Source organism: Etheostoma spectabile, chromosome 9 (assembly GCF_008692095.1).
Source record: "Etheostoma spectabile isolate EspeVRDwgs_2016 chromosome 9, UIUC_Espe_1.0, whole genome shotgun sequence".
Classification (NCBI taxonomy): Eukaryota; Metazoa; Chordata; class Actinopteri; order Perciformes; family Percidae; genus Etheostoma; species Etheostoma spectabile.
In genome coordinates, this window is record NC_045741.1 from 27,579,049 (window position 1) to 27,590,804 (window position 11,756).

The following is an 11,756-nucleotide window of genomic DNA, read 5'->3' on the forward strand; positions in this document are numbered from 1 at the left end:
CAGCTGCTGTAGGTTGCATGTAGATGGTGGGTTAGTGGTCTTGCACAGACTGCCACAATGTTAGATTACACTACTCATATCTAATTTTTATCTGATATCTTTTTTTAGGACGCTCTGATTGACATGGTGCGTCGTTCCAGGGTTCACTTTGTTCACTGCCTGCTGCCCAAAGCAGAGGCAGTGAGTGGTGGAGGTGAACCCCGTGTGACGCACGGAGAGAGCCCCGACTCGGGCCTTATGACTTTGGATGTGGGCCTCCTGAGAGCTCAGCTCCGAGGATCCAAGCTGCTGGATGCACTGCGCATCTACAGACAAGGTAATAAAGTACTTGTGGAAGCCTTGCCATTTATTTTGTCTTTACTCTGAATAGTAGAAGAAATTAATGATTCTGTAGTGATGCCATCAGGGGTATCTAAAATGGGACCTGGGGTACAAACCTATAGCATACCATTTGAAAGATGTGAACCTTTGCAGGCAGTAAGGTCTAATGAAAAGATGTTATTGGTTGCATGCTGGTATATGTAGGATCTGGTGAATCTAGCTTTAGCAGTACTAGGGGTGTGGGAGGGCCAAAATGGAACTGCTATTAGTTGATATAGTGGCAGTAGTCACAGTAGCAGTAACTTCATTTATTCTTTGAATCTTATGACAAGGTGGGGTCCCACAAGGCTCTTTACTTTGCCCGATTTTATACCATTAGAATCCACCACCCCTTACCATATTATAGGTAATTTCACTCTGTGGTGAACTATTGTTACGCCCTAACCCTTTGCCATCAAAAACTGGACGCACTTTGTCTTCCTACATTTGAATTCTGATAAAGCTAAAGTATTACTCCTCATCTTGGACCATTGCCAGCTAAAACATGCACCCTCAAACTTAAGTTGTTTTGCTTACCCCTAACTACAGTCAGCAGATTTTGAGTTTTGTTTAGTCATGCTATTTACATATTAGAATTCAAACCACCTTTCGCCTTGACTTTTGCAAATCATTTACTTTCCTGAATGATGCTGCAGTTGCCCATCTGCAGTTTGTGCACAATGCAGGAGCAAGGCTTCTAATTAACACTAAACACTGAGAACATATCTCCCCAGTCCTGGTCTTTCAACTCCTTATCCTGCATTAAGATCCCACAAGTTCCACCTATGACTCAAATGTATGTTTTTTGTATGTTCTTTTTTATTCAGTTAAATTATTTTATGTTTCACCATTCTTTATGAATATTGTTGTAGATTTCAAGGTACTGTATTGTGTGTACACCTGTGAATTATGTTGTTATGATTATGATAGGTGCTATAGAGATAAAGCTTACTGACTTACTTGGTACTACAAGTCAGGATGTTTGGACCTCTGCTGCTTTGATTTCCACCATTCCACCATTCTCTTGTGAGTCTCCAAACTTAATGGAAGTAGAATCCTAACCCTATGTTAGGGTTAGGATTCTAGGTTGGATGTCCAAAGTTCCTCAAACTTAACATGCTCTCATCTGTCTTTCTGATGATGACAATAAAATATGAACTCTATACTTCCTTCCTTTTCTTGCCCAAATCATTTGAATCCAGTGATAAATTAAACATCCAGAGATAGAGTATCTGAAAGGGTTCCAATAACCTGAACTATTGCTGTCACTGTATGTCTTCATTCAAAAGTGCATGCTTTTATATCATTTAGCCCTTTTTTCCCCAATGTGAACCTCTCTTCCCATAGGCATTATTACTGTTCGTGCCCCTCTAAAAGCTTGAGAACCCCTAACATTTCCACCTTTCAATCCTTTACCACTTTTTTAATGGTCTTACATTTTTTTAAATGTCTTTTGGCTCTTTTTCTTCTGAAAATAAACGTTGACCGTTGACACGTTGTTGGCTCACCACTTGCTGCCAACACTCCTCTAACCTTGGTGTTGGGTGTTTTTGTGCTCTTCTCTCTGGTCTGCTCCCTCCCTGGCTCCAGGATACCCAGACCACATGGTGTTTTCTGAGTTCCGCAGGCGCTTTGATGTCCTGGCACCACATCTGACCAAGAAGCATGGCCGCCACTACATTGTCACAGACGAGAAGAGGGTGAGTGTTTGGCTGGGTTAGCCTGATGCTTTGAAGTACTGTTTTGTGTGGCTGGATAGTGACTGTTGATATGATGTAAACAAAGAAGTTAAAAATACACACAGGTATGATTTTGATCGTTATCTTTGATGTCATGGATGTGAAAGGATAAGGTTTTTATTTCATATTTTTCTTGTTGTCAACGAATCTAATGAAAGCCTAAAACTAACAAAGTGCTAGGCTGTAACTCAGCCCATAGGCCCGAAAAACCTGCCATGTGACATACCATGTCATCTTTAGCAACAAATGTTGCTAGACATGACAAATGCTAAACGCTAAATGCTAAACAGACAAATGTTAAGCTGTTTAAAAAAAAAAAAGCTTGTTATTTTGTTACTCTACCAACTCATAATCTGTTGGACTAATATCCCAGTTCCAGTTTTTTTTTTTTAACTCAATGTGTTCATTCTGTATGCATTTACAACATCAGATACAGATATATTATTCTGATAAAATTCCAATAAAATTCAAAATACTAAATCAATCTAACAAAGTGATTGATTGAAGAAAGATCCACTATTCTATACTGTGTTATTAGAGCTGAATAATTTGAGAAAAAATTGTAGTATTTTTTGACCATTATTGTGATTGCGATTCAGTATGGGATTTTTTTATTTTTTTTCTCCAGGTTCCTTCTGTATTATTCACAATACACAAGCATTACATTATTATATAATGCAACACAACATTGGATACAGTCAAGATTCAAACTACTCCTTCATGTAGGTCAGGCCTACATTACATGTTATGAGATGATTTCATGCATGAATTGAAATGAATAACATATATTTATTTAGCTACTGAATGTACAAACCTTCAATCACAATTGAATATCATAACTTACTAGATTCTAAGCTTTGTAAACTAAAATAAACTCATCATGACTGAACTTTAATAACATCTGAAAAAAGACAGCTAAGCACTGCAGAACATTAAAATGAAAATAAATATGAATCTTACAGATCTCCAGTCAGGGCAGTGAGTGTGTAAGTGGAGCCCAAGTTTTTTTTTTTATTGCAGCTTTTGCAATACGATAATTGCATTATATTTGAATGTGATTAATACAGTCGCGGATGAGGTTTGGGTGGGCTAATATGGGATGTAAGTGGATTATGTTATCCTATGGCCTATTAAGGTAGGTCTGTTCACATATTTTTACTAGGATAGGTTTCTGTAACATTGCCCTGACGAGCCTATGTTTTGATTCCACAGCTGTTTAGAGATAGATGGATTATAATGGTGATCTTAATTAATTTAATGCAGTAGCGGTTGGAAATGCACGCAGACCCGCCTTTTCTTTTGCCATGGATTGCGCTTAAAATATGCAAATAAGATGAATGGACTGATGCACACACGTCACACAAATATCCTTTTTGTGAACATGAGCTGAATTGATTGACTTGCTTGCTAGAGATCAAATAATTCCAAATTCCAAAACGTGCTGGTGTTATGCTAAGTTCTGCATCCTCAAGGGAATGTAACAATTTTTTGGGAAAAGTATACTATTTAGTTAATTGAAAGTCATGCTCACAGTCAAACAACTGAATAAAAGCAGAATTCACATTGGTTTAAAACATAGGAAGTCCGGCCCCATATAGATAAAAAAATAGAAGATAAAAATACTAAATAGAAGTTTGTAAATAAATAAATAACATATATGCACATGCATATTTATGATCACACTGCATTTAGGGCTGAGCTGTACAATCTCACTACCGTGGCCAGCGTTTCTGTCTTCAGTCGGTTGGTTCTGGTCACTGAATGTCTGTAAGATGGTCTCTGTTCTGCAGAAGCCTGTTAGTATTTATGGTTCTAGTCAGTGGAAGCAGGTCATGAAGAGGATGGTGTTCAGAAGTCATGTCTTTAACCAAGCCGTACTGCTGCCTGCTCCTTCATGCTCTGAAGAGACGGGAGTTGGGGATTTAAAAACTATGTAAACATCTTTGTAATCTTCATCACTGTTAATAAATCATCTTAAGGCTATTATTTTTAGAAAGTTTAGAGTAATAAATGTTTTATTTGACTCGGTAATAGTTGCATTTCCTTGTTTCCCAAGTGTTAAGGGACATGCATTATTCGGCAGAAATTACCCGTCACAGCTAGAGGCGCGTTCACAAAACGTAAACGAACTGTGAAGGTCGTCATAGGGACGCAAACGGTAGGCTAATGCAGGCAAAACACGGAAGACACAGGCATTTGTTTTCTTTAATGTAAGCCTAGTTGTGTGCACAATACAATACCAAGGACATCAGTCTGTTCACATATATTTTAGGAAGAAATGTTTGGGTAGGTTTGAGCCTACATTACCCGCCGCCCTTGGTGATTAATCATTCAGCCCTAGTGTTAATCACAGGAAGACCTTGTTCTTATGAACTGCGGTTTATAATATCTTGTCACAGAAAAAAACTAACAATTTACAGGGACATAAATCCAATTCCAAATCTGTTTAAGCCCTCATGCTCCTTAAAAGAAGCAGTTTGTAGTAAAAAAACAAAAACAATAAAAAACTTAACAATGAGCTTTAGTTGCGACATCGAGTTCTATTATCAGCTGTAATTGATAATAAATCCACCCTGGTATGAAGATTGATGAACCCTTTGTTTGAGAATTGTCAGTTGGTATGAATGTCCCAAAGGATCATCAAGAAGCATCAATTATGATTATGAAGTTGTTGTTCATGAAAACGCTAACTCTTCAATTGAATTTTATTTATAGTATCAATTCATAATAAAATTTCTCTCAAGACACTTTACAGATAGAGTAGGTCTAGACCACACTCTATAATTTACAAGGACCCAACAGTTCTAGTAGTTCCCTCCAGAGCAAGCAACAGTGCGACAGTGGCGAGGAAAAACTTCCTTTTAGGCAGAAACCTCGGACAGACCCAGGCTCTTGGTAGGCGGCGTCTGACGGGCCGGTTGGGGTTAGAATGAAGAGGGGCAACAGTTACAGTAAAAGATAATGGAACAGTGACTAAAAATAGTTTGTAGTAGTTCATGGCATAGCAGGGCACTGCATGGCATTACAACATTACATCATCATGGCTTTTACTGTACTTCTCAGCCTCTAAAAACATGTCTTCTGTGGCTCTGGAGGATCTGGTTCTACAATAATAAACTAACTCTGATGATGTCAAAACTGTTAGAATGTTGAAAGTATAAAGTCTGGAGACTCAGTATTTCTCTCTCCCTACCCTCTACATTCTTCCGGTGTGAACAGAATCTCTTTATTCCTTCTCTCCTCTCTGCGCTGTCCTCTTCCTGTTCCAAGAGCGCTCTTGTGTGTAATTAATTATGATTGCACAGGCTGGCAGCATACGGCTACTGTACTGATTAATTACCGGTAGTGGGAAGAGCTCTTTCTTTCCTCCTCGTTCTCTCTCTCTCCCTCTCCCCTCCCATTCCCTTGTCTCTTTCCACTTTTTTTCTAGTCTCATTATCTTTCCATTTCTTTTGTATTGGAGGCAGAACAGTTTAGGAACATCCCTGAGCATTTGATTAATGTCTTCTCTACATTCTGTTCAGGCAATATATAGTAGCTTTGCACAAAGGTGTGATTAGCCTGTATGAGTGGGAGGTATGGCTGCTGGAGGAAAACATCGCTACATTAAGGCCTTCTGTACCTGATGTGCAAAAATGTCTTGTCTTAAAAAGGTAAATAATGTTTTTCAGGTTATTTAGGAAACTAAACATCTGATTGGCTATGTGCCTGCCTGTTTGTGTGTTTGAGTTAAATGTGGAATAAAAAAGAATATTGACATGACTAGCTGCTGTCAACAGAAGATTTAACTGGATTAATTAAACAGATGAGTGAAATCAAGCTCCCCTCTCTTTTTCACAACACACTGGCAGCAAAGTGGCTCACAAGATTCCTTGGAGATGAGCTTAGAGAGGATAGCCCACTCAGAAAGAACTAATGGTACCCAGTTCTCTGGGGAGTCGGGAATCAACAGAGGGGAAGAAAGAAAGCAAGGAAGATGGATGAAAGGAGGCCGTCTGAGACAGTGAAGGGCGTATAATTGGAGGAATAATATGAGCAAATTTGTTTTCAGAGAAAGTGACGAGAAGAAAATATTGGTTTGCTGAGCCCGTCTAAGAAATTTTGCCAAACAAAAATCCCTGTCTTTACCGCCAACAGCCCAGTTCTGTCAGTTCCTCTTAATACAGAGTGATGCAGCCATGATTTTAGTAGCCAGATGGTGTACCCGCCAAGAGCTTTTCACACTAACCATGCAACACAGGGGAAATCCACCACTTCATATAGCATTCCTGTTGGCATCCAGTCCTCTGTGGAACCTGACATGTAAAGTTCCAGTTTGCAGTGGAGAGTTTTAGTGGTCCTCCTGCTGTGTAGGATGGCCTCTTAGGCCAGTGGTTCTCAAACTTTTTGTCCGACCAAGGACCACTTACCTAATTAAAAAAAAAAGCTCAAGGACCACCGTCCTGCGTATTTCCTTCCAATATTACACTGATCATTTGTGACGTAAATTGGAGGCATTGTCAAAAAATTCATTGCTGAAGTCCGACAACACACATCTATGCTCCTCACTATTTGGCTTTGGAGTCGCTGGCAGACAGTTTGAGAAACACTGTTTTTATAAAATTAAAAACATGATATTTTACCAAATCTACTCGCGGACCACCAGGAGTCGCTTGTTGACCACCAGTGGTCCCTTCAACCAATTTTTGAGGAATACTGTCTTAGGCTACACCTAGCTCCAGTAGCACAACTAATCCTCCGCCTTACTAACACGCCTAAAACGTATATCACGTGACCATTCAGGTATACTGGGCATGCCCCTGCTGGTGTAACAGGAAGCAGCATATACAGAATACTCAGCCAGGTTGGTGGTAGTTGCTTAGTGGCAGAAAAGACAATGGAGAAACAGCAGCAATGGCAAAAAATAGGAAGAGATATTTCTTGGATCGCCATCAAAGTGGAACTGTTACTGAAAGTAGCACATGACTACAAAGTCAGAAATGGCTGTAATGTTGAAATAATCACCAATGGTCAGTCCAGAGTGTAACTTGCTTGTTGTTTGTTTTCTTCAAGAAAGGGTCATGTGATAGGGGCATGACTAATCAGGAAAGGGCACGTCATGACTGATAAGATCCCATCAGGAGGCAAACACTGGCGTTAAAGCTATAACAATTATTGTCTTAGAAATAATTGTGATTACCAATAAACTTGTTTTTTTCCTGTTAAATTTAGAAAAATGTATTTATTATTATAGTCTTCTGGAAAAAAAGGTGGGGGTGGTTAAATCGGGGGGCTTGTTGGGCAGATTACAGGCCAGTAACACAAGCATGTTCAAGTCCTCTGCCTTGAGGCAGCTATAGCCCAAGATGTTTGGAGTTGCTATGGCTACAAGTGGCAGTTGTCACCAGCATAGAGCTCAACAGTGACCGCCCACTTTTTTAACGACTCTGGTTGCCCATTCAGTTGTTTCATTGACTTTTCAAAAATTGTTAATATAAAGAGTTTTAAATCTGGAACCAAGCCAACCAGCTACGAGATTAATGCGCATAAAACATTTGATGCTGCAGAATTTTTTGTTGTTGAAAAAGTATAGCACCTTGACCCTAGGCCTTATTCCTGTTGCCACTAGGGTGCGCTATGACGTTGGGTCAGTATCAGCCTGTAGCTGTCGTCAGGATTGAACTCTTATGAATCCTGAAAAGTTTCAAGACAATTGGACAATGTACGCTCAAGTTACACCCACTTCCTGTTTTGATGGCGAAACTTACAAAATGGCTGCCCTGCCACGGCCACGCCCTATGATGAACAGTTTTTGAATTGATTGAATCTGAGCAAGATATCTCAACAGGTGTACCAGGGGACTCACAAGAGACAGTAAAAAACAACCCTCTTAATGTTTTTGACCGCCTTTTTTAGTGGCTCCATCAGGACGTTTTCACTTGTACACATTAATATCATAAGAATACCATAAAATATACTGAACACATTCATGCCTCTCAGAGCACAAATCCTTTCCCCTTGGACACTCCATGAGCTGTAACGTAAACGTCCCTTAGCCTTTCCTGTAGCACTACACCAGGGAAAACTTTACATTTTAAACCTTACGCTCTGAGAATAGCCAGATTCAACACGTTCCTTTTGTGGAATATAATCTATTGCAGCATCAAGAAGGCTTCTGGAATGTAAGGATTAGTCTTTTTTCTCCTTTTTTAAAGGCCAGCTTTAACACATATTTATCAGAAAGTGAGATTCTTAATCCTTCAGCATCAGCCGCAAAGAGTTGAGCCCTGACAGCCAGTTTGTCTTCTAAAGGTTGGGTTGACACGATGGATGAAACCTGACAGAAAATGGACCTGAGAAGCATCTCTGTCTCACTTGTTTTGTCCCTGGAGGCAGCTCGGGGGCGGAGAGGTGTTTGTGTGTGTGTTTGTGTTTGTTGCTATAACACCAAGCTAGCATCCTTTGGGCAACCAGGTCATGTGTTCTCTCAGAGGCAAGGCTCGCTGGTTTGTCTTTATCTGTCTGCTGACTGTTTGTTCTGGGTTCCAGGCGGTGGAGGAGTTGCTGGAGTCCTTGGATCTGGAGAAGAGCAGCTACCACATGGGGCTGAGCAGGGTAAGTGAAGTCACACACGTGCACATGCACACCTTTCTACTCATTATTCAGATAAGGACTTTTAGTGTAGTGCTGTAACTTCTCCAATGATGTGATGATGTGAATGATGTTCATTAACCGTACTCTCTGTGCTGTTGATGTTCTCTTGATGGTGTTTGGTTCTATTGCAAACTCAACACTTCTTCCACAATTCTAATACCTGGCATACCAATTGTACCTACTTTGTTGCCTTCACGTTCTGTGTTAAGATACTGTCAGTGAAACTCAACACTGCACAGTATTGTTTATTCATTTTTTATGTCAATCATGCAGAAAGTGTTCGATTGACGGCAGACTAACAACAATGAAATGTACCGCAACGTAGAATCAATTGGAAATAAAACATGGATGAAAACAGAGGGGTATCACATGGAAAGCCTTCTTGTGACTCAAAGGATAATGATAATAATTTGGTGGTAGGCTTTTAATGTAAAACTTGCGCAGTGCTGTGCTGTGTACAACCGGAAATTAAGTAGTGAATGAAAGTATCCAAAGTATTTTTCTTTAACAAAAGAAAGTCGCAGAGTGCTGAGTTTGACAGTGTAGTCCTGATGCAATCAGTGCATAGTTTAACATGTGAACTGTTATAGCACATGCAATTCCATCCCAGTCTTTTTTATTAAGTACTTTTTGTGCTGGTTTCATTTGAATCCTGGTTTTAATTTTAGAAAGGTACAACCTTGAAGCCAAGTCTTTTCCTGTACCTGGCGTCAACTACTTTCCTAGTTGAATCATGTTTCTTACCTTCAAATTTAACCCTAGTTCTCGAAAATCTATGCGAGTGCATACATACTAGAGTGCGGATCGGGCCGGATTTTTCTGTCCGAGCCCGACCCAAGCCCGACAGGCATTAAGATATTTGTGTCCGAGCCCGACCAGAGCCCGACACAGTTAAAATCGCATTTGTTTCTCATAGGCTACTTATGACACATGTACGTTTGTTTGTGTGGAAAGCCGCTTTTATTAAGCAATTGTAGGAAGGCATTCGGAAATGTCAACAGATGAGCGCATCAATGCACACGGGGCAACAAGCCCCATTACCTACATAATAAGCTGTTTTAAATTCTAAATGTCCAATGCCTTATCGCGCTGATGTGACCGAGCCCGACCCGAACCCGAGCATCCTTTCTAAAAATCTGTCCGAACCCGGCCCGACCCGTCGGGTCCCGTCGGGCTCGGGTCGGGTATCTATCCTCTAATACATACCTACTAGCCTGACATTGCCAGACCAAATCGAAGTAGTTCAGGAAGCTTTCAGTTCATTTTCAATTTTAAAATGGTGTTATCAATGGCCGTAGAAAAGAATGCCTCTGGAGGACATCAAACAGAGGAAGGAAATGTGACGTAAGCGACCAACAAATGTAAACAGACTACAGCGTGCAGACATGAGCTGTGGGGGTGTCTGTGAAAGAGTGTTGCCGTTTTGCCATCAGAATAGATAGTAAATATTTAAAACAGTTCCATACCATAATCAGCCATGTTGGTTGTTGCAAAATGTGTTAACAGCGCTCCTCTTTACTAAGTTAAGTTTATGCACGCTGTAGTTTCCCTGGCGTGAGGGTGTGCGAGCCCAAAAATGACGTCATTATGTATTTTGTGTGAAGTGCCAAGGCGCCACAAGTTGTCAGTCATAAACGGTTGTGATTGGCCGGCTTAAAATCTGTTTGAATGGGAGGTCGACCAATATCTGCTTGAGCTAATTAAACATGAGCTAGCAGATTCCTATCCATCAATTAACTCTCTATAGGAATGAGCATCCACACGTTATTACTTGGAGGCAGTTGTCTGTTCATTGCAGGGAGTCCTGAAAACTGACACAAAATACTCCATGTCACATCCAATCAGGCAGACGCTGTGGCGCGCTGCATGGGCAGCTTGTCCTATCCAGACAGTTTTGGCAGTTGCATCTTTGTTGTTGCCATCAAGGAGTGTTGGCTCCAAGTCCCAACGTCTCTTTTCACTTGGTGACACTCTCAATTAAACACACAATTAGAATGTGTTTTTCCACTCTATTCACCTACCTTTCTAGCAAGACGTGTGGTGGCCATGGAGAAGTCGGTGCTTGTTTTGTTCCTGTGCAATGACAAGACTTCACACTTTCGTTCTCACTTTTAGCTGTCCTGGTGTGTTTTTGTTTTGAATCTTTTCATTTCATGATCGCTGTTGCTCTCTGTATCTGTGACCTTTGCCAAGCAGCAGTCAGATACTGCCTGACTCTAACTCTTTGAGATAAAAAACAACCTAGCTAATCACAAGTAAAAAGACAAGCTGATGGTTTTGTTAATTAGATCTTTGGATGTCTGTGGAATAAAGAACAGTAAGCGCCTTGAGCTGTCAATTAGAGAAGTTTCTTGGCAGATATCGCTGGAAGTTTAACCTTGCCTTAGTGTTGCTGCCTGTCAGTCTCTACTTGGTCTGCTACTTTTTCCCAAGTTCAGAAAAAAAATTCAAATCCAAACTTTTTTTGTTCTGTGGTGTTCATATTACTAATTTTACTAATGCCTCTTGTTTCACTTTTTTTGTACTGGCAAACAAGACAAACACAGGTCCAACCAACCCATGTGGAAGGCAAAGTGCCACCAACCCACACGCTGGGCCACTTACTCTGTCTAATTATACTGCAGTGTGGGAATCATTTTGAATAATGAATAAATGAGCTGCATCAAAGTGGAGAATGATTAATATACTGGCGCTTCACATTACTCTGAATCAGTTACAACTCCTGCTACAACTGGTACCTGCCAAGTCAGGCTGGGCAATAGTTACATACTGTATAGGGATCAACTGATACTGTTTTTTTAAGGCCGATACCAATTATTACTAGTTAAGGAAACCCCTAACCCATATTTGGAACCAATATGCATTTACAGTGAAAATGAAACTCTTTAAGTCGAAATTAAGATTTTTTGAAAAAACAAACTGTGGTTATCGGCAGCTCCATTTGAGAAACGTGGAGTTAGCAAAGCAAGCGGCCATAGTTAAGTGCATCCCGGGGGCCAGAGCGGGCAACATTGAGTCTTATTT

At 40.4% G+C, this 11,756-nt stretch overlaps 1 protein-coding gene and 1 long non-coding RNA gene across 17 annotated transcripts in view; both read left to right on the plus strand.

Annotated features, from left to right (window-relative positions):
- Window positions 1–11,756, plus strand: part of LOC116695664 (uncharacterized) — an 813,105-nt gene that overhangs the window by 623,272 nt on the left and 178,077 nt on the right. The window lies entirely within an intron of this gene.
- LOC116695586 (unconventional myosin-XVIIIa) overlaps window positions 1–11,756 on the plus strand; it is a 157,236-nt gene that overhangs the window by 69,340 nt on the left and 76,140 nt on the right. For all 16 annotated transcript variants that reach the window (XM_032525935.1, XM_032525936.1, XM_032525943.1 and 13 more), the window contains 3 exons: window positions 109–316; window positions 1,951–2,060; window positions 8,628–8,693. In XM_032525935.1, the coding sequence (XP_032381826.1) occupies window positions 109–316; window positions 1,951–2,060; window positions 8,628–8,693 (384 nt within the window). The remainder of the gene's footprint in view (window positions 1–108; window positions 317–1,950; window positions 2,061–8,627; window positions 8,694–11,756) is intronic.